This window comes from Ictalurus furcatus, chromosome 5 (genome assembly GCF_023375685.1).
Source record: "Ictalurus furcatus strain D&B chromosome 5, Billie_1.0, whole genome shotgun sequence".
NCBI lineage: Eukaryota > Metazoa > Chordata > Actinopteri > Siluriformes > Ictaluridae > Ictalurus > Ictalurus furcatus.
The window spans coordinates 22,331,560-22,354,691 of NC_071259.1; the positions used below are offsets into that span (position 1 = coordinate 22,331,560).

The following is a 23,132-nucleotide window of genomic DNA, read 5'->3' on the forward strand; positions in this document are numbered from 1 at the left end:
GTTAAAAATTCAACTCCGGAAGGGCTTTTTAATTACATAATGAAATTAAATATGAGCATTAGAACAGGAAGAAGATAAAATCCATGAAGTGGAACCTTCACAGGAACACAATTAAATTCAAGCAAATCTTTCACTTTCATACTTGAATTAAATAATTACCTGTTTGAAAAATCTAATAAACAAGGAAAACCAATTTTCACTTTCCTTAAAGGTAGTCAGTAAGTTAAAGTGCTATTTGAGCTGAATTCATTTAGCCTGAGAAGCTCCAGTAATGTAATTTGCAGTGGATTTGACTGGTCGATTTGAATGGGATAAAATGTTATAGCCTAGATGTACCAGGATTAAGATATTACTGTGAGGTTCATCAGGACTACTCTTATTGATGGGGTTTTGAGTTCAACAAAAGACAGGTTCATTTGGAATGGAAGTCTGATATTAATATAGCAGATCTTGCTGATTTGTGCTGGACTAAAATGATTGATCTTGTCGATTATCACTAATCATTACAAATTATATGTCCTCTCAAAGTAAAGAGATAACGTGTCCACATTTTGCACTGCAAGTAATAGAAAGTGGCGAAAATGTCTGCAATCATACAAAGTATATTCCAAAATCATTTTGCAATTATCCTTAAAAAACTGGATCAATATTCGTAAAAATTATATAAATCTTAGCTAAATTGTATATTTAAAAGATTTCAAGTAGGCAAAAACATTTTCTATTCCAAACTACTGAATCATGAATTTGTTCAGAGGGTGTTCTGTGATTTCATTTAAATGTAAATTGCAAATTAGTACAAATTTAGTACGTTTCATTTTCTTATTAGTCTGTGATGTTGACTTTCACTTACTATATCAGAAGTTTCTGCAGTAAGGGATTGGTCTGTGTGAGGCCTTTCTGAATTGCTTTGTACGTTCACACCCATAAATTCCCAGCTGGTTGCCAGATGGCCTTCCATTTTTCCTGTGTTTCCTGATTATGTTGCAGTCCTTCTGACACATGCACATCAAAATGATGTGATATTTTATCCGCTTTATATCTCAGGATTTTGTCTACCATAATCTGTTCAGTAAGGAACAAACATTTTTATTGCCTAATATTGACAATATTTTCTTTTTTTCTTCTTCTCTTTTCGTACAGCTTTCGAGTGGGAACCCTGTGTACGACAAGTACTATCGACAAGTAAGCATGGAGACCTCTTTTTACTCACAATGGGCCACATTTATTAAGCTGAATATGAACCGATTTGTGTGTAGAATGTTTGTATGAGTGTTTACGCAGGCAATTTGGTATATTCCCGAAAAGTTCTGTAAATTCGGAAAAACGTTTGTATCCTGCTCATGGTCCTAAGTGTGTAAATTTACGAATAAGAAGATTGATTAATGTACAGTGCCATGAAAACGTATTTGTCCCATCCTGCTGTCTTCTGTTTTTGTGTATATCTCATACTAAATAGTTTTAAGATGTTCAAACAAAATACAACAAATCAAAGGCAACCTGAATAAACACACTATAATGATAACGAGTCTTTATTGATCACACATAAATTTCAGTACAGTGAAATTCTTTTCTTTGCATACCCCAGCATGTCAGGAAGCTGCGGTCAGAGCGCAGGGTCAGCCATGATACAGCCATGATACTGGAGCAGAGAGGGTTAAGGGCCTTGCTCAAGGGCCCAACAGTGGCAGCCTGGCAGTGCTGGAGCTTGAACCCCCGACCTTCCGATCAGTAACCCAGAGCCTTAACCGCTAAGCCACCACTGCTTTTACTTTTTTATTGAAGCAAAAAAGTTATCCAACACCTATGACCAATGTGAAAAACTAATTGCCCCCTTAAACTTCAAATCTGTTTGTGACACCTTTAGCAGCAATAACTGCAACCAAATGCTTCCGATAACTGGAGATCAGTCTTTCACTTACTTCTAGGACTTACTCCTATGCTTTGGATCATTGTCTTGCTGCATAATCCAGTTGCACTTCAGTTTCAATTTATGGACTGAAGACCAGACATTCTCCTTTAGGATTTTCTGGTAGAGAGCAGAATTCATGTTTCCCTCAATTACTGCAAGTTACCCAGGCCCCGAAGCAGCAAAGCATCCCCACACCATCACACTTCCACCACCATTCTTGACCGTAGGTATGATGTTCTTTTTGTGGAATTCTGTGTTTGGTTTACGCCAGATGTAACAGGACCCCTGTCTTCAAAACAGTTCCACTTTTGACTCATCTATCCTCTGAACATTCTCCCAAAAGGTTTGAGGATCATCAAGGTGTGTTTTGGCAAAATTCAGATGAGCCTTAATGTTGTTCTGGAATATCAGTGGTTTTCACCTTGCCACTTTTTCATGGATGCTATTTTTGCCCAGTGTCTTTCTGATAGTGGAGTCCTGAACAGTGACCTTTACTGATGCAAGAGAGGCCTGTAGTTGCTTTGATGATGTCCTTGGTTCTTTGGTGATTTCCTGGATGAGTAGTTGCTGTGCTCTTGGAGGAATTTCGGAAGGTTGGCTTCTTCTGGGAAGGTTCACTACTGTGCTGTGTTTTTCCTTTTGGAGATAACTGCTCTCACTGTGGTTCTTTGGAGACCCAGAGCCTTTGAGATAGCTTTGTAACCCTTCCCATACTGATGTATTTCAATCACCTTCTTCCTCATCATTTCTGGAATTTCTTTAAATTTTGGCATAGTGTGTTACTGGGTAAGACCTTTTAACCAACTTCATGCTGTTGAAAAGGTTCTATTTAAGTGTTGATTTGATTGAACAGGGTTTGCAGTAATCAGGCCTGGTTGTGTCTAATCCAGCTGAACCCCATTATGAATGCAGTTTCATAGATTTGGGGAATAGAGGGTATGCACGTGACTTCACGATAGCCGGAGGTGGTCACACCCACTGAGTGGCAAAAAGAGTGGCAGCGTGAATTCCACGAAAACACAGTAAAATGCCTCTAAAATGGGAAAAAGCTTTTGTGAGATCGTCTTTGCTAACAGATTCAACAAGAATTCGGAGCCATCTTTTTACAGAGTGCCAAAAAAACCATTCACTCCTTTTTTTTTTTTTTTCCTTAGTCGAGCAGTGTAAGTGTAAGTTCTTTTGGCATGTTGTATTCATGTTGTGCAATCATGAATAATTTGCTACAGATTTCTTTTTTTCGGCTCATTTATCCTCTGACTTTATTTTACCTTCACAAATATATAACGTCACTCAGTCCGGCTGAGGGGGCGTGGTCCGGTGGGAAAGTGACGTCAATCCCTACCCTCTATTAGTTGCTACGGGGGCAAATACATTTTCACACAGGCCCAGTTGCTATTGGATCACTTTTTTTACTTCAGTAAATAACATTGATTTAAAAACTGTACTTTGCGTTTACACAGGTTGCCCTTGTTTTATCTTAGGTTTGGTTTGAATTTCTGAAATAATTTAGTATGAGATATACACAAAAACAGAAGACATCAGCAAATGCTATTTCACAGCATTTGTATGAATTACCGCACTTTTATATATGGAATATACTGTTAATATACTGAGTTTAAATTGCTTAATTTTATAATGAAAATATTATTTTCATGTTATTGCGACTTAGAGAAGTGCTTTGGAATCTTTATATAAAAAACCCGTCCTCATGCTAATTCAGTAGGTCAGGGACTAAGAATAGCATTGAGAACATTTTGTGAAAACCAGTCATTTCATATTATTGCCATTCATTAAAGAATACTTAAAAAATGAACAACGCAAGCAAATACAAACCCGTAAATTTAGACACTGGCATAGTACTGTGTGAAATTAACTTCCACTTCTGCCTGTCAGCTTTTACCAGCTGTCTGCACACTTAAACTTTTATGAGCTTTTATGGGCATAACTACATGCAATTTAGCTTTGACTGGAACACCCTTTGCACGTGGTCATCAGTATACACACGCCGAACCGTGTGTAAATCTGGCAGAAAATGTTCATTTACACACAATAAATAACACTTAAACAATGATAAAATAAATATTGATTTAAATATTGAGGCCTGATATTTTTCTGTATCGTTTTGAAATGAACTGTTCAGTTTATTTGTACTGTATTTTACAACAAAAGAACAAGAAACGCTCATCATGAATTCATCATCCGTGAATTCAGCTAACACCTCTTTGAACCTATCCTTTCTGTAACATGGTCTCTGTAATAAGGCCTCGTCAAATAAATAATTAATCGAATAAATGACCTGTGGTCATGCTATGGCTCAGACTGCTGAGTGATAATGAGACAGCAGTGAGCATAGCCTCTACCCATCCTGGCAAAGATTTCCCTTGATGCATCTGTGCATCCCATCTGAACTAATTTGTTTTCAGGCAAGCGCGTGTGTCATCCTGCACCCGACAGCTAGATAGACATATAGATAAGACTATATGCGGACTCTAAATTGCAGACCTAGTGGATTACAGCACACTACACACGCCCATGTCAATCGTAACACGCTCATTTGACCGATGAAGAAATTATCTGATAAATTGATTTGGGTGTGTTGAAACCTTTAACCACTGTATCAGTCCAATTAATGTATTGAGAAATTGCAGGATGACTAAATAACGCACGCCTGAAATACAGCTGTACACATATTTAAGTGCATAAGTCTGTTGAAGAAGGCTTTCGACAGGTATTTAACTTGTATAATCATGGATGGTCAAATACCTGCCACTAATTGTGATATATTAACACAGTATAATAAAGAATTAACACCGTAAGCTACATATGTGATGATGTTTAGTTTTTAAAGCTGTTTTTTTTCTTAAGGATACCATAAGGATGAATGATTTGCAGTATTGTCATTCAGTGGTTTTGGGTAGTTTGTTCATTTCCGGTTTGCTTTACATTTTTTCTGGCCCAGAAATTTGCTCCATGGAACAGAACTCTTCAGCACCACATATGTAGTTTCATCTGAGGGTGTAGGATTGATGGGGATGTCTCCTTGATGTTTAAGCATTGACTCCTGAAATAGTTTTATTTATTTATTTTTTTTTTAAACCCCACGTGAGAGGAAATACAGCATGAGATAACATGCCCTTCCTTAGTTCTGTGTCTGTGCTTGTGTGCAGGTCGATCCATCTGGCAGTGGGCGAGTAGCAGCCACCGACGCGGCCTTGTTCTTAAAAAGGTCTGGTCTTTCAGACTTGGTCCTTGGCAAGGTAATATCGAACACCGTATGCATATATAACCACTTCAAGCATTCAGGCAAAGTCCTGTGGGACATGAATGTCAATATACTGATGCAAACGTACCTAGATATAGCAGAACCTTTGCGCTAAGGACACTTCATCTAGTTCACATCCTAATTTTATATTTGTAGCTAGATACATTTACAAAAGCCATAATGTTCATTCATGTCAGCTTTTAACCATATAATCTAGGAAATGTGTGTTTTATAAAGTAATGGGGGAAAAAGAAAATACACTCTCCTTCAATTCTGTTTTTTGTTTTTGTTTTTTTGTTGTTTTTTTTTAAATTAAGGCCTAAATAAGAATTGTATGGTCCTCACCAACTTCTATAAACAAACAAATGACCTCAGATGCAACAAAAAATACAACAGATTTAAACATATAATCATATTTTCCCAAAATGCGAACAACATTCAGAAACCAGATGGGGGAAAAAATAAGTACACCCTTCCTCCTTCCACAATCCTTGAGAGTAATTAGCAGCCAGGTGTTGCAAACGAAATGAACAAGATGAGTATAAAAGCAGAATTTGGTGTTCTGGAGAACTTGGTTGTGTCTCATCATCATGCATGAAGAAAGGACATTAGCCATGACCTCAGAGAAGCAATGGTTTGGGAAGGGTTATAGGCCATCTCCAAACAACTTGAAATTCACCATTCTACAGTGAGAAAGATTGTTTACAAATGGAGGACCTTCAAGACATTTGCCAATCTTCACAGGAATGGGCGTCCCAGCAAATTCAGTCCAAGGTCAGACCCTTTAATGTGCAGATATATTAAGAGAAACCCAAGAGCTGTCCTATGTGACATACAGACATCTGTAAGAACATTAATTATTTCTGTTCATGACAGCACAATCAAAAAACAGCTGAACAAGTATGGCTTTCTTGGAAGGGTTGTTAGGAAAAAGCCATTCTTTCCAGGAAGAATATGGGAACTTTGGACTGATTAAACCAAGGTGGAGATTTTTGATCATCATGCACAGCACCACTTTTTGGCAAAACACAGTGCATCACTACAAACACCTCATACCAGCTGTAAGCATGGTTGATGTAGGGGTGATCATTTGGGCTTGTTTTGCAGCCACAGGACCTGGGGAAACTCCATGATAAATGAAAACATAGAATTCAGAAATGGAAACTCAGGTCTGCGACTTTGCACTTACATTGCAAACAAATGACTTGCGGCTTGACTTGGACTCGTGAAAAACTGACTCAAGACGTGACTCGGACTTGAAAAACACAAGTCATTTTGCTTTGGAGTTCCCGATTATGTTCTCTCTTCACTACCCCACATGACTGCATCAAACACCACTTTTTTTATTCATTCCTCATGCATTCATCCCCTGTCAGCAAACAGTTGATCTCTAAACACATCAAGCCAGCATTATTATATACACGCGTGACGCATCTGAAGGCGCGTGTTCATCACCCACTGGAAAAGTGCTGTTATATAAATGAACAACAAACAATAACAATGTAATCAAGTCTTACCTTCTGATGATCTTCGTGTCATTTAATTTGAAAAGCAATCAATTAATCCAAAGGGAAGCTGTGGTGTTACTCAGCTCTCAGGGACTTGCTTGCTGTCCGTTTTCAAGAAGTACAAATGTTTCCGTGTCCTTTTGCATCCCCCCACCCTCCATATTAACTACAATATGCATATAATTACATGTATATGCAGATGTTTTGTTACCGCTGGCACTTACTGGAAGACTACCTTACCCATAATTGCTTGAGAACTACAGCTAACTACGGCAAATACACAGCACGTTTTTTCTCGTGGTGACAGTCTCTGTGTTCCCAATAGTATAAATCACCCTCCGAAGGGCACCCTGACGGGTTAGTAGTCAAGAAGTCATGCTGTGAGATTGCTTCAAACTGAATTTTCACTAAAAATGACTTAGTTCCGTCTGACCATTATTAATAGCTTGAAAATAATAGTTTTTGATTTTTTATAAAAATTAAGTGTAAATGATTTAAGTAAAACTTTGTGTGCTTTATTAGGCAATTTTTAATAAATGAACAAAACATTCTCTAGCAGTAATCAGTTTTAATATTTCAAAATTGATTTAGCTTCATACACTGTTAATTACAATAACTAGCTGAAAGAACTATTGCTAAAAATCAAACAAAGACTTGACTTGGACCTGGACCTCAGGGACCTGTGAACATGTCTGATAGAAGTGAAGGAGGGTGTACTTTCTTTTTCCCATAACTGTATGTCTACTATATTTCACTTTATTATATTATTGTGGGCAGTAGCAAAACAATATTTATTCTTGCATGGTTACTCCTCTTTTGTGGCCTCTTCTAAAGAAAACAGACAAATCCATTGTCATACACCTATCCAAAAGTAATGACAGAGATAGGCCAGTGATGAATCCCTAAAGGCAGAATGCTACATGTAATGAAGGCAGAATGAGGTATTGTAAATGTATTTCACGGTGTAGTCTGGTCCAAGTCTATAGAATCCTTGGAGTTTAAATCCAGAAAACTATCTTCACATGCAGGTTGTGCATTCATAGATGCTTGTAAGTGATAAACTTCTTCTAGTTATCTCAGAAATATGTTGTTTTCCTCTTTCAGATATGGGACTTGGCAGATTCGGAATGCAAAGGCTTTTTGAACAAACAGGTATCTCTAGTTTCGATACATTGCTGTGAGAAAGTCTGAAAGACTTTAATAAGGAATAATACTAATGTAGGTTTTTCCTTGTTGTCTTTCTAGCAATTTTTTGTTGCACTGCGATTAGTGGCTTGTGCTCAGAATGGCTTTGAGGTTGCCCACAAAAACCTCACTGTGGCTGTGCCTTCACCAAAGTTTGTAAGTGGAAGCTTTGTTTCACCTTGAATATGTGTCGGATTGTGTTTTTCAGCAGACCCTGACGCCCTGATGAGTAATGATGGGGGAAAAAATTAGACATAAAAAGGATATCATTTCTGCAATGTCAGCAAAATTGTTTAACAGGAATGCAGTTTGTATATGTGAGGTAATATTTCCTCCCGCTGTTTTTTTTTTTTTTTTTTTTTGGCTAGCACGACACAACCAGTCCTCTCCTCCCATCAAATGTGCCCATTGACAGTCCATGGATGGTCAAGGTTAGAGATGATCCAAGCTTTTAACATTTAATAAGACCTTTTAAAAAATGTATTTAGGGAATGCCTTTATATAATCAACTTTTTAGTTCTACTGCTTTTTTGTAGGCTGACATGAGAATTGATTACGTTCATGTGCTTGTGTGTTGGTGTATGTGTGAATGTTTGCGGTATAGCCAGAGGAGAAGCTGAAATTCGATGCCATCTTTGACAGTCTCGCGCCAGTGGGTGGCATACTCACAGGCGACAAGGTCAAACCAGTGCTGCTGAACTCCAAGCTCCCTGTAGATGTGCTGGGCAGGGTAAGCCACAGTAGTGTACTGACTTTAGGGTGGTGTTTTTCTATAGATAAGATCCACACAAGCTAACCCCCAACCACACACACACACACACACACACACACACACCCTGAATGTGGAACATGCATGTGGAGCATTATCCTTCAGGTGGCAGTACTGTATCCTGGTTTATAATCATCATTGAGCTGTTTGTCTTTTTTTACATTTTAAATGTTCAGGCCTGGACTATGATGATGAAATAACTTGAACCTCTGTTGTAGGTATGGGAGCTTAGTGATATAGACAGAGATGGAATGCTGGATAAAGATGAGTTTGCAGTGGTGGGTCTTGTGCTAACTGATAGATTAAACATGTACACTCTTAAACATACACTTCTCACCTATAATTTAAATGAACATCTGCAAAATATGATACAACGATCAGCCATGACATTAAAAACCACTTACGGGTGACGTGAATAATATTGGTTATCTCGTTACAATGGCACCTGTCAAGGGGTGGGATATATTAGGCAGCAAGTGAATAGTCACTTCTCAAAGTTGATGTGTTTTAAGCAGGAGAAATGGGCAAGCATAAGGATCTGAGCGACTTTGACAAGGGCCAAATTGTGATGGCTAGAGACGACTGGGTTAGGGCATCTCCAAAATGGCAGGTCTTGTTAGGTGCTCCCGATATGCAGTGGTTAGTGTCTACCTACTAAAAGTGGTCCAAAGTGGACTAAAAGGAAGGACAAACAGTGAACCGGTGACAGGGTCCTGGGTGCCCAAGGCTCACTGATGCATGTGGGGAGTAAAGGCTAGCCCGTCTGCTCCGATCCCACAGAAGAGCTACTGTAGCACAAATTACTGAAAATGTTCATCCTGGCTATGATGGAAAGGTGTCAGAACACACAGTGCATTGCAGCTTGCTGTGTATGGTGCTGCATAGACACAGACTGGTTAGAGTACCCATGCTGAACCCTGTCCACCTCTGAAAGTGCCTACAATGGGCATCAGAACTGGACCATGAAGAAATGGAAGAATGTGACCTGGTCTTGCTGCCAGATACCACAACACACCTTCAGAGGTCTTGAGTCCATGCCTCAACGGGTCAGAGCTGTTCTGGTGGCATAAGGGGGGACCTACATAACATTAGGCAGGTGGTTTTAATGTTATGGCTGATCGGTGTATAGTTTCAGTTTTACAACTCATTACCAAGTCTGGTCTAGTATATGAGTCTAATATATGAGCTGTCTTGAGAATTGCTTTCAGTTTGATTATATAATGGTTGCCTGCTTTAATTGTGCTTTGTTTTGTAGGCTATGTATTTGGTGTACAGAGCTCTTGAGAATGAGCCTGTGCCCATGGTTCTGCCCCCTCAACTGGTTCCACCATCGAAAAGGAAAAAAGTGAATTCGCCTCCTGTTGTGCCTCTCCTCCCTTCACCGCCTTCACTCAAAGAAAGGAGTTCTACCCACTCTGGTTCTCAAACATTGCCAGCTAAACTCACACCTCCTCAGGTCAGCAGTCATATATTAACATACAGCTTAAACACTGTTTAATTAAGAAAAGCAGAATTGAAACAGGGTGGTATAAAATTCAACAGATAGCTTTGGTACTTCATAGCTCCTGGGTTCCTGTTTCAAATGACTCTGTGTGGTGTTTTATTAGTTGGATATTTCTATTGCTTTAAATAATTTGGACATCTGTTGTAAAACATAAAACATCTTTCTGTTAGACCATTTACATTTTTGCGCTCTTCCAGCTCCCAAAACACCGGCACCAGATATTCAGTGTTCTTTATTGCTTGGTTAGGCCTATTGTGAGTTAAGAGATAAAAGCAAGGGACACCACAGGATTCCTGAAGAGCGTTTTGGAAATATTTTGCTCTTTACTATTCTGTCTAACCTTTTTCTGTGTGATTCCAGTGGGTCGTGTCGCCTGGCGATAAGGCTAAGTATGACGAGTTGTTCACTAAGACCGACAGCGATATGGACGGGTTGGTGTCTGGGCCGGAGGTGAGGGACATCTTCCTGAAGACGGGACTGCCCTCTGCCACACTTGCTCGCATATGGTGAGGCCACTCATACAAACATTATAAAGCGAGGCATTTACCTGTGCTCTGTTAAATAAGACCTCCATGTGGTTTATGAATTAGCAAGATTCTCAGCTTCTGGCCTGATCAGACATGGTTAGCACCATTGGCAGAAGTGTACAAATACAGTGCAGTAGTGCCATGTTACTAAAAAAAAAAAACATTTCACACAGTTGCCTGCTGGACATAGAGGTTCAGTGTTCTTTTTTCCCCCCGCATTTATCAACCAGAGAAAGAAAAAAATGTTGTTGACAAAACTTTCTGTTTTGTTCAAGTTGACTCTAATATACGTATGTGGGGTGAAACCTTTCTGCTTTAGATGCATCAGCAAAGAACACAGTCCAGTCCATTGTTAGGGACTGTTTAACTACTTATAGTAGCTTGTGTGCTTGCCAGACAATTATTTTAAGAATCAGGGACAGACAGGGGTGTGGTGAATTTTTTTTTTTAACAAAACCCAATACAAATCTGTCAAACCCTGTCAATGTTAATACGACAAGCGGTCATCTTGAAGTTAAACACATGCTGAGGAAAAATGGGTGAAATTTTAGTCAAACTTGCTACATCAGACTTCATCAGGAAAGGATTAGGACAGTGGCTTCTTTCCTGGGAACTTCCTGGGATGGGAAGTAGGCACTAATTTAGATAAAGTCACATCTAAATTCATATCTATTGTCTGTGTTAATGTTCTTATCTGCTGTAGTTATAGTTTTTGAAGTACTGTATAGACCTAATGTTCACATTATCTTTATAAACTTTTGTTCTCGATGTTGAACAGGGAGTTATGTGACATTGGAGACATTGGGAAACTGACCAGAGAGCAGTTTGCATTGGCTCTCTATTTAATCAATCAGAAGCTCTCGAAAGGCATTGACCCACCTCAAGCGCTCTCTCCGGAGATGATCCCTCCATCTGATAGGCTATCACGGCAGGTAAGACACACCGCGTTTGTACCCACCCAATTCATTTGCTTTACATACTTACTTACATAGTTTTGTAGCACTGCATAAAGAGACATGTAAGAATAATAAAACTGTAATGTTAAATCTGTCTTCCGACTAATCGTGCGTTTCCTTTCTATGTGGGTCTTTTTTCTAGCTTTCTGCTGTCTGTCTGTTTGCCTGTCTGTGTGAATCTGTTAACTCTCTCTCTCTCTCTCTCTCTCTCTCTCTCTCTCTCTCTCTCATTAATCCTGTCCATTGGTCCATGTTTTTTTTGCCTCAAAAACCTTCATAGATTTGACTCATCATATGTTCCTATTTCATTAGCTTTCACTAGATCAATCTCATGTTAGTTTGTTAGTATTAGCCTCATATGCTGTTCCATATTTTCTGCCTCTTTCCTTCTTTTCCTTCTGCTTTACACCTGGGGTGTGTCTGTATAATTTTTGCATTGCAAATCTCTTGTTTTCCAGATGTTAGCCTGTTTCTCTAATTAGCTTGATAATAATGCATACAAAATGCTGAGCATATTCTATTGGTATATGTGAGCTTTGTGAGCTTAAATGAGCCTGTTATTCTCTCATCTCCCCCCTCACTATTTTTTTTTTTTTTTTTGTCTTTCTGTCCTTTGCAGAATAATGCCTTGTCATGTCAGGCTGCCGACTTCTCTGCCATTAAAGAGTTGGACTCCCTCAGTAATGAGATTATGGACCTGCAGAGGTGAGGAGTTCGTGTATTTATTTATGTTTTTTATTCTGGGGTTGTTGTTTTTTTTGTTTGTTCGTTTTTTTTAAACTGCTGGCTTGTGTATTGTGAGCTGAAAGTGGGTTATTATTTGAACTGAAGTGTGTTTGCATTGTAATTCCTCTAATTGATAGAGGAATTTATTCTATTTATTAATTTATTTCATCACACATACTTTGAATCACACGTATGGACATGCCTTTTTTGATTTGCCTTAAAGGTTGAGATTAAAATGTGAGCTAGATAGGTCATTCTGGCTGTCACCACTGTTTCCTTTTATATGTACTGCTTTATTTCCCTTAGAAACTGTTCCCATGTTTAGGTTTTAGAACTACTAATTACTAAAGAGGCAAGTTTGTTGTTAAAGTTTCAGATTAGAAATTCATCTATCTATCATCCATATAACCACTGGGTGAGAAGAGAAAATGGTTCTTTTGACTGTTTGCTTTTCCAGCCTCTTTAGGGTGGGGTTTATGAGTGTTGCCATCCTACTTTGAATAGGCATTGGAGTAACACATGCACTCATGTGAAATGCTGATCCCTGGCTGTGAGTGAAAGAATTAAACAGAGAGGTTAGACGTTGTGTGTTGTGTTAAAGGTAAGATAGATGGTGAGGCCTGAAGCGCACGCTGTCAGGGTGTTGACATCGTGTTCTAGGGAGCGACAAGTCTCCTGAGGTTCACGTACCACATTAGGGCCAGTGTCAAAGAGGAACACGAGAGGAGGGACGCTTATTTGCACAAACATGCTCTCTTTAAGAAAGAGCAGGCCGTGACGCTGATCGCAGCTAAGGCTTCCACAGAGTCACGGTGGATGGGTGGGTCAGGTAAAGCAGTTTTACTTTGTCCACTTCTCTTGTCTGAGACTCCAAGGAGTTGAGAGAGCAAGGCAACAAGGGAATTGGAAAGTGTTGAATTACAGTGAGTAAGAAAGACAGGCGGATAATTTGAGACCTCGAGGAAGGAGAAGGGATTCAGGATTCTTGAGCATGGACCCAAGCAGCTAAAAATGATGCATATTGTTTGGGATTGCCTCAGTTGTTCACGGCAACAAGGCACCTCTGGAGAAAGGTAAGCAGCTCCTCCTCCTTCTCCATGGCTGAGGCCTCACATGAAGAAGGCAGGAAACAAACATAGTGTGCCTTTGAGAATGTAACACAGCACTGTTAGCAAAGTAGGATGGTCGATGAGGGTCTATTTTATAACAAGATCATGGCTATTTCTGACTTGTTTGTGTACTTCATGTCCCTCTCGGTGTATCTTAGTCTCCACTCCCCCCCCCCCCCCCCCCCCCCCACCACCAATATTTTCCTTTTTTCTTTTCTTTTTGTTTTTTTTACTGTGCAACAGAAACTATTTTAGAGGAAGAGAGAAAGTTGACTCATGGTAAGAGATTTGAGAGTTCAAGATTTTACTTTTATTTCAACTTCAAGTTCCAGGACCACAGCAACGAGCTGCACTCAAGACGGCTTCAGTACTTCTTGGTTTCAACTTCCCATAAAAAGAATGTCTCCAGAATAAACCAATAAAACCAGAAAAATCACAGTTTTTAATTTGGCACTTTCCAGAATATTCATTCATGCTCGTAAGATGAACTTGTAACATAACTACCGGAAAAGCTCCTCTGTTCATGAAAGGAAACAATACCCTTGGATTGGCACCGAGTCCCTGTACATCAATGTAAATTGACTGTTGGATGTTCTAATTATAGACGATAAAAAAAAAAAAGCAAAAATTAAGCCATCTTGAGTGCATGCTGTCACTGCATTTCTTTATTTAAATTCGTGTGAAATGGAAGTCAAAATGGAACTCCTAAATATCTAACCATGAGTCACCCTCTGTCTCTCTCTCTCTCTCTCTCTCTCTCTCACACACACATACTGCACTGTTTGTGTGCAGTACCCTGGTATTGTTTTAAATCCCTTGAGGAACTACCTGATTTATAGTTATTTTTAATTGGAGCATGTGCAATTTGTATGAACACATTTTAAACAATGAGAGAATGCTAGAAGACTGTCAGAAGAGAGAGTGCCCCCCCCCTCTCTCTCTCTCTCCCTCCCTCCCTCTCTCTCTCTCTCTCTCTCTCTCTCTCTCTCTCCCCCTCCTTTCCTCTTATTCTGTCACCCCCAGGCAGCTATCTGCCCATGTGCAGTTCTGGCACCTCTCCCATCCAACCCTTACTTACAAGCACACTCACACAGACTCTCTTATAGACTCTCTGGTAGAGGCAGATATGGTGCTAGAAGAAGAAGCAGTCCAGACGGTGGCCACCTGGCTACCAGTACCATCTCTCGCTGCGGTACTGAAATACTCTTGCCTTTGTTTGTCTTTCAGGGAGAAAAGCTCTGTGGAACAGGAGATCAAGGAGAAGGAAGAGAGTGTTAGACAGAGGACCAACGAGGTGGAGGTAAGGGGTGTGTGTTTTGTTAGAGAGCAGTATAGCAGTATAAGAAGATGCAAAATGTAAATTTATCTGTAAATTTTATTTTCTCTGTTGCAAAAAATATATAGATTATAGTGTCTAAGGTTCTGCTGACACAAATCTGCACTGGCAGATGCCTTCCTCTGGCTAGCTGCAGAACGAGTACTGCTTGACTTCACTTTGTGTCGCTCAGTGTCTGTGTCTCTCCTCTTGTCTGAAAAGGTGTGGGTTTCAAATAACAGTTAAAGAATGTGCAAGGGCGTTCTGTTGTTCAACAGAGTAGCAGTATGATTCTGAGCACCGGCAGTTCCTTTCCCCATTTTCCCTCTCGCATGGAAATTGCATTGTTTTGAGTGGATTAAGAAACACAATCTCTCAATGCATTTGTTTCCCTTTTATTAGGATTCAGGGATCTTTACTGCCACGCAGCCATGTTGGTGGAATTTGGTTTCAGTCGACCTCTGCGTTTGGGCAAATCAAAAACAAAAGATAAACATTATAGTACAAAAAAAAAGCCAGCACTAAATGAGTGCCGGTTACAAAAACATAGACATGTGATTGTGTAATTGTAATGAGTGAAGATGTGCAGGATATACCATACAGTCAATCATTATTTCAGTATTGTAGACATCCCAAAACTCGAAGTGATGCCTCTTTGATTCTTCAATCCTACATCCTTCAGCTTATGACCTGGAAATCGATTGAAAGTTCACCATAATTAAAGAAGTACCAATTCTTTAAATCCGCTCAGAGGAATCAAGGAACAAGGGGAGAAGTGGCTTTTGGATGAGGCGCACCCAACACATACAAGACACGCACACAAACAATGTTTTCGTGCTCCATCTCTCCCACAAAACTCATTCTAATAAATGATATAAGAATCAGAATGTATCATCTTAATTAAATAAACAGTAGGTACACACACAAATCCTTGCAGGAAAGTTAACTGTTATATTCAGTCAGTGTCATATCTCCCTGCAGCTCTCACCTAGTTTCCCACTGAAGCTAAGTGGGGTTGAGCCTGGCCAGTACCTGGATGGGAGACCTCCTGGGGAAAACTAAGGTTGCTGCTGGAAGTGGTATTAGTGAGGCCAGCAGGGGGTACTCATCATGTGGTCTGTGTGGGGCCTAATGCCCCAGTATAGTGACACTATACTGTAAAACAGCACCTTCTTTCAGATGAGATGTTAAACCTGACTCTCTGTGGTCATTAAAAATCACAGGACACGTCTCTTAAAAGAGTAGGGATATACCCCGGCCATTGGCCCTTATCTATCATGGCCTCCTAATAATCCTGAATTGGCTACACTAATAGCTGGTGTGTGATGGGCATCATCCAGGTGGATGTTACACACTGGTGGTGGTTGAGGAGATTTCCCCCATACAATGTAAAGCACATTGAGTGCCTAGAAAAGCACTATAAAAATCTATTTCACATATGTCTTGCTTTTCATTTATGTCAGATGAGTAGAATCTTCTAAAGCATCAACATTTAAATGTATTTTACATGAGAGGGAGGAGATAAGAAGCAAGGAAAGGAAGCGAGGCAAAGTAACTAAAGAAATGAGAAACACTCATTTTCTTTGAGGGGAATAAATCTTTCCAGTTAATCTAGTGAGATGTAATATTTCCATCCTGGGGGCATAGACACAATACTGCACCATATTTTTGAAACAATGAGGTAGGTAGGAAGACAACGAAACAATATTGGGTAGCCATATTGATGCTACACATGCTCCTTCTCTTTTAATGTAATTGGGACAAATGCAGTTTCGGTATCCACTTTATAAAAATAGGCTTGCTTTGGAATTTGTAGAAGACTCCTTATTAAAGTGCCTTGGAAATCAAAACTGGTGTTTCTTTTTTGCTGTATCTTGAAAGATACTGACACTTTTGTAAGTCAGTCAAGCACTTCAACACAGTCACTTTGACGTCCTGTTTCAAATGCTCTTTAGAGTCCCGCCCCAACAGTTGTAGGTCTGCGTTCGAAATCGAGTATTGTGACCGTACCTACTGCATTGTATTCCGCCGTTGAAACAGTATGTACTGATCAGTACAATTGTGTAGCATGAATACAATCCAGACATACTACATCCGCCATGTTGCCATTGTCATTTCACCTATAACTTACAAATAGCTGACGTGCTGTTTTCCACCATGTTTGATTCTGCTCTTCCTCACCAGTCCCGTTGCCTTATGGGATATTGGTAGAATCTCAGTGGAAGCAGTAGGTTATCCAGGTATTTCTCATTTTACATTTACGGCTTTTGGCAGACACTCTTATCGAGAGCGACTTGCATTTTATCTCATTTTATACATAGTGAGAATTCGGACATAATACTCCTTTAGCCTACTGTATAGTAAGGTAGCAGGGATATTCAGATGCAGCCTAGGTTTCCTGGCTGCGGGGTAAGCTAAACGCTATTGGCTGTTTAAAAAGGGGACGGTGCCACTCGATATGTCCCACCCTGACTTCTTGTTTCAGTGGAAATTACGTCAACACATCTGGCTGTGGCTCTGATGCTTTGTGTTTCAAGGCACTTCACGGGGACTTTAAGGATACAGGAGGTATATGTGGAAGGGGGAAGAGTGAACTCCTGCCTGCAGTGATTTAGATTAATCTGCAGATCTTGCTAAGTTTTGTAAAAAAAAAAATATATATATATACACACACACATATACATACATACATACATACATACATACATACATACATATATATATATATATATATATATATATATATATATTATATATATATATATTATATATATATATAATTTCTTTATATTATTAATTATTAATATTAATATATTAATTTATTTTATATTAATTAATATATATTTATATATATATTTTTTTTCTGTCAATAAATATTAGCTGGACCTTGGAAAAAGCCTGAATGCATGACATGTTCAAGCTCAAGGCTAACAACAAGTTTGCATTGTCCTGTGTCACTGTGCTTAATCTTTGTTTGCTAGGAAGACAAGGACATTAAGTTTGTCAGGCGTGAGTGTGAGATCACCTTTTCTGTCAATAGTTGACTCGTACACGCTTTCAGCAGTAGCTCTGTGGTGTTTTTTTTCTCTTAGTAAAAAGAGCTGCCAAATTTGCGTGAAACTATTTTGTTTCTTTGTGCGTCATTGACTCAGTATATAGAGTAGAAGCAGCGTACCAAGTATCAAATGAAAAAGGTGATGTTTCTTTGCACACAAGAAAAGAGCGAGCTTGATAAATTGCAGATATCCAATAATAATCACTATTGACCCAAAACTCACCATTTTCTTCCTTACAACCATTCCCATAACAGGCTGTGGCTCTTTTAAGGCACCAAAGCTATCACAGTTATCTGCACTGTTGGATCACCCCTTTCTGTTTCGCCTCAACTGCCTGGAATAGAGCTCAGGAAGAATTTAATTTGCTGCTGTGTCTTGACTCGCAAAGAAAAGGAAGACAAATGAAATATTTGCCGGCGTTAAATATACTGCAGTAGTTTTGTGGGTGTATATTATATTGTGTGGTTGTTTTTTTGTTCTCTTGCTGTCTCTAGGACCTGCAGGAGGAAGTGCAGAAAGAGAGCGAGGAGTTGCGGAAGCTACAGGCGGAGCGACAGGAGGTGCAGGAAGCTCTAGAGAGACTGGATGAGCAAAAGTTGTCCCTAGAGGAGCAGCTCAAGCTCCTACGCCAGCAGTGCAGTCAGGAGAACCAGCTGGTGGGTGTAAGAATGAGAGAGAGCTCGAATGAGTCAGTGCACTCTGCTTTGACTGCTCTTCCTGACTCATACACACACAATTCAAATCACAAGCAAGTGTTTCTCAGGTCTAAAAGGCAGATGCTTGAATCTTCATTGTAACTTAATGTGTATTATTTGTAGCTTCATTATCACAATATCATCATCATGTGTTCTTGTTTATTATTTGTTTAATTAGGGGTGGGTGTGTGTATGTGTTGTGTTCTGAACAGATCCAGTCTCTGCAGGCGGAGCACTCCGAGCAGGAGCAGAGGATAGGAGATTATGAGGAGGAGTTGGTGAGGGCGCGAGAGGAGCTGCTTTGTCTCCAGGAACAGACCCGCACTCTGGGGGAGAAAGTGAGCTCAGCCCGTGCTCAGCTCTGCCCTCTACAGGATGCTGTTACAGAGTCTCACACACAGATTGCACAGGTTTGCTAACTCTCCACTAGATTTCTATTGGTCTGTTGTTCTTAATCTTAGTATCACTATTAGTGCGTTGTCCGTTAGTGCACACTTGATAGTTTTTTTTTTTCCTTCACAAACATGAACAAGTGCAATATTGACCGAATTGGCTAATATGACTTGCGTGGTGTATTAATTTGTGAGCTATTTCTTGACCATGTGGTTGCATACCATGGTGGGATATTTACCTATTTGTTTATTTATTTTACTTTTATTTATTCATTTGTTTTTATTTGACTTTTTTAAAATATATAGCATGTAAAGCATTAAGATCTCCTTTTTCATTTATTAAAAAATTAAAAACAAAACTATTTAGAGATCCTATATCAGGTGAATGTCAAGTGAAGTCAGTAATCATTATTTTACCTATTGTTGTGCAGCCATAGTCTTGGCATTTTATTACAATATATTTATTACAAATGTCACTATAATGTGAGAAATCTTTTTTTTTTTCTTCACATTTGTAAAAATTAACATTACCAGAAAGCTCATTCCACACTCCCCACTCTCTCTGCTCATCTTTCTCTGCTTCCTGCCATGGTTTTGGCTTTTTCCTCTCATAAATTGCTCTTTCCCTTTTCAATCACATTGTGTGTGTGTGTGTGTGTCTGGGGCTTGCGTTTCCCTCTCTTTTCACTGTATGTGGGGTGTGCTGTAGATGCAGGAACGACTGACTGAGCTAAAGACAGAAGAGCGAGAGGTCGCAGCCCAGCTTACTTGGAAGGTCTTAGTAGAGGAGCCTCCACTTGTCAATGGAGCAGCGCCCCCTGCTGAACAGCCCAAGCTGCTACAGTGGCCACAGCCCACAGAACAGCCAGCAAAGAAACCAGAAGATGAGTATGAAGATGAGGAAGAGGAGGCGGAAGAGCTGACTCCCCAAGACGAGCCGCATGAACTGAGAGTGACTGAAGAGCAGCTTGAGGAAGAATCAGCAGAACTGTCCTTCAGTCCAAAAGAGCTTAAAGTCGATACTGTGGAAGACCCCTTCACCAGCATGATGTCCACAGCCAGAACTCTTAGTGCAGCTTGGCCTCAGAACGATCCGGTGAGGCATTCCGAGATACTACAACGTGCTTCTGTCACCTGGGTGACATCAACATAAGGATTGTACAACTGAATGTGATGTGATGCATTGTATTGCTTGGGTGTTTTCAGGAAGGTTCTTCACCTGCTGCAGAGTGGGAGCTAAAGGGAGTGGAAATGAAACAGCAGGCCAGCAACAGCACCACAAAGGTCAGCATTAAATAACCTCTGTTTAATAATTAATCAGTAGCCAGAATAATGCCTACTCTAACCTGCAGAAAAAAACATGTTTGAAGTACAAATGTAAATGGTTCCCACAAGCATTATTCCGAATGTATGTGAAAGTTGGCAATTATCCAGTGCATTGTTAATGGTGTAAGTCCGATTTACTGGACCCGTTATGCATTGAATAACATGCAATAATTTGCCAGTTTAAGACGTACACGTAGCTTGTTGATGATGCTGAGAATAATATCTGGTCAACCTCTCTTACTTTGGTCCCTATTGTGCTTAAGGACAATCAGTAATTGAATGCTTAAGGCTGATGAACTGGCAACTGATTAAAATGCCTGGGAATTTTCCACCGTTCTGTCTACTACTGATTGATTCAGAATGTGTGTTTGGATAATGTGTAGGTGGAGTCTCCAGCTCCAGAGCAGAAAGAAGATCCCCCCCAACCCACAAGTGCTCCCAGTGAGAGCTCGGCATCCGTCCCTGCTGTCGACTTCTTTCCATCCGATCCCTTCATTGACAGTAAGACCCACACGTTTCGGTGCAAACAGACATGATCACATGATCAGCTTTAAAAGCTTTAATATTCCGTCCTGTCAAGATATAAAATGTATTGTATTGCTTTATGTGCAGGTGACCCTTTCAAAAGCGATGACCCCTTCTCAAAAGACATTTCAGGTGAGCAGCATATATACCTGGATTTGACTCTGTGTTTCTAATGTGTGAGATCACAGTTAAATATTCGTTTTACTATTCAGATCCATTCGGCAGTGACCCTTTCAAAGGCACAGATCCATTTGCCACTGACTCCTTCTTCAAGCAGTCTTCCTCCACCACATTCTCCTCGGAAGATCCTTTTGTTTCGTCTGACCCGTTCAGCTCAAACACGGGCTCAGCAGAACCAAACCTGTTCTCCTCCCACCTTAACAATGCGGTGGCTGCAGATCCGTTTAGTTCTAGCAGTGGCAGCACACCATTTGCCTCCAAAGTGGATGACCCTGATGAGTCTGATCCGTTCAGCGCAGCAGCCGGGGCAGGGAATGACCCATTTGGTGGGTCAGAGCTGTCGTCAGTAAGTACTTTCCCCAATCCCTCTTGGTTGATTTTATTATTTATATTGGCATGCAGTATCTATGCATTAACATATATATGCACAGAAAACCACATCTGAGTTTTTAATTTGAGCGTATTTTAAATTCAGGTCCTGCTGTAGTAATATGGGTTTACACTATCTTTGTTGTTTAGAAGGAAACACCAGCAGTTGCTAATGACCCATTTGCTCCTGGAGGAACAGTGGTGAAGGCTGACTCAGACCCGGGTAAGAGCAGACAGCCTTCTGTTGGAACAGACTGTATTGCACTTATTTATTACCAACTAAAAAGAGGATTTCCATCTGTATTAAACATTGATCACAAAGCTATCTTTCTATCTTTCGTCCTGTCGTTGGCGTTACCCCAGTACCTCCAGTATTTACTTTGACCAATGGTTTAGTTGCTTCATTTAAAAAAAAGAAGTGCATGTAGGGTTTGTAATGTAAAACAGAAATGGCATAATATGTGTATTTTTGTGTGGTTGTGTATTAAGTGTATGGTCTGTGTGCGTTTGTCTTTTAGATCCCTTTGCCACAGTATTTGGTACTGGTACTGAGTCCTTTGTAGGAGGATTTGCAGACTTTAGAAATTTGGAAACGGTAAAGGTCATTCCTCTTGACAAGACAGAGGTTAATTTGCCTTTTTACTGATTTTTTTTTTTACTGATCCACCAAACTCTCATTTAGGAATGCTCTGAAATCAACCTGATGAAATATTTCAAAATTCACACGAATCATTGAGCATAACACTTGAATTTGAGTTGAATTCTTTCTCATTCTGTATTGCTTTATGTGCCTCTCAGTCTAATGGTGCTGACCACTTTGCCTCATCGAGCACACATGATAAGAATCTATTTAAGGAAGAAAACCAGTTAGATGTGCCTCCTGCATTACCACCCAAAACTGGCACACCTACCAGACCTCCTCCTCCTCCACCAGGTCAGTACAGAGAAAAGTACAAGAATTGGTGTTTTCTCTCTCTCTCACTCTCTCACACATACACTCAATATCAAGACTTATGTTGCATAGTCATAATAGCCCTTATTCATCCAATTTGGTGAAATTCAGCAAACTTTTTCTTTCCTCCTGTGTTCAACTTTGACAGCTGTACACTTTTTAATGTTTCTCTCACAAAGACATTTCTCATGAAAAATTGTGTAAAATTGCAAGAATTTAATTGATATTTTAAACTGTGATATTAGGGTTTTTCTCTTTATGAAAAGAAAAAAAAAAACAATCATAGGTGTTTATCACACTGGACACGTTTGCTGTGGTCCGAATCCGAGTGCGATCGTTCCTGGTTTATTTCCGAATACCCCCCCCCCCCCCCCCCCCCCGCAACCCCAGTGCATCTGTGTTCATCTTGCGTCATAACAAATGAGCATGGAGAACATGAGACTCACCATGTTTTTTTTTTTTTGGGTAGTAATATGCATGTGGTAGCATTGGACCTCTTCTGTGTCTCACAAAATCCCCTGCCACTCATGGTACATGTGTGTTGTGGAAACTAATAATGTCGTCATGGGTTAGAACGCATGCGCAGGTTACTTCCTGAACAAGCGCGGACCCGAGTACAAGTTGCGTTCACGGTCACAGGAATCGCAGCACAGTTCCAGTGCAACCGACTCGGACCACCTCCTACATTTAGTCTCGGATTCGGTACCGATGTACACGTCCCGGTCCGCATGACAGATTTCATTTTACCACGTTTTCACGTTTCATGCTCTGTTTCGGACTAAACTGCCAGTGTGAAAGTGAACTCTTTGTTGGTACACTACTGCTCTTAAGTAAGAGGTACATATGGGGTGCGTATGCGTGTGTGTG

General features: G+C 40.0%; 1 protein-coding gene across 6 annotated transcripts in view; it reads left to right on the forward strand.

Annotated features, from left to right (window-relative positions):
• eps15 (epidermal growth factor receptor pathway substrate 15) overlaps positions 1-23,132 on the forward strand; it is a 32,010-nt gene that overhangs the window by 4,410 nt on the left and 4,468 nt on the right. For 3 of the 6 annotated variants that reach the window (XM_053625288.1, XM_053625293.1, XM_053625287.1), the window contains 22 exons: positions 1,141-1,182; positions 5,077-5,166; positions 7,784-7,831; positions 7,925-8,020; positions 8,233-8,295; positions 8,469-8,594; positions 8,852-8,911; positions 9,889-10,089; positions 10,498-10,643; positions 11,443-11,596; positions 12,240-12,325; positions 14,683-14,755; positions 18,321-18,482; positions 18,734-18,931; positions 19,623-20,009; positions 20,120-20,197; positions 20,623-20,740; positions 20,852-20,896; positions 20,977-21,290; positions 21,464-21,536; positions 21,832-21,938; positions 22,112-22,247. In XM_053625288.1, the coding sequence (XP_053481263.1) occupies positions 1,141-1,182; positions 5,077-5,166; positions 7,784-7,831; positions 7,925-8,020; positions 8,233-8,295; positions 8,469-8,594; positions 8,852-8,911; positions 9,889-10,089; positions 10,498-10,643; positions 11,443-11,596; positions 12,240-12,325; positions 14,683-14,755; positions 18,321-18,482; positions 18,734-18,931; positions 19,623-20,009; positions 20,120-20,197; positions 20,623-20,740; positions 20,852-20,896; positions 20,977-21,290; positions 21,464-21,536; positions 21,832-21,938; positions 22,112-22,247 (2,803 nt within the window). The remainder of the gene's footprint in view (positions 1-1,140; positions 1,183-5,076; positions 5,167-7,783; positions 7,832-7,924; positions 8,021-8,232; positions 8,296-8,468; positions 8,595-8,851; positions 8,912-9,888; positions 10,090-10,497; positions 10,644-11,442; positions 11,597-12,239; positions 12,326-14,682; positions 14,756-18,320; positions 18,483-18,733; positions 18,932-19,622; positions 20,010-20,119; positions 20,198-20,622; positions 20,741-20,851; positions 20,897-20,976; positions 21,291-21,463; positions 21,537-21,831; positions 21,939-22,111; positions 22,248-23,132) is intronic. The other 3 variants (XM_053625290.1, XM_053625291.1, XM_053625289.1) reach the window with 2 other exon arrangements.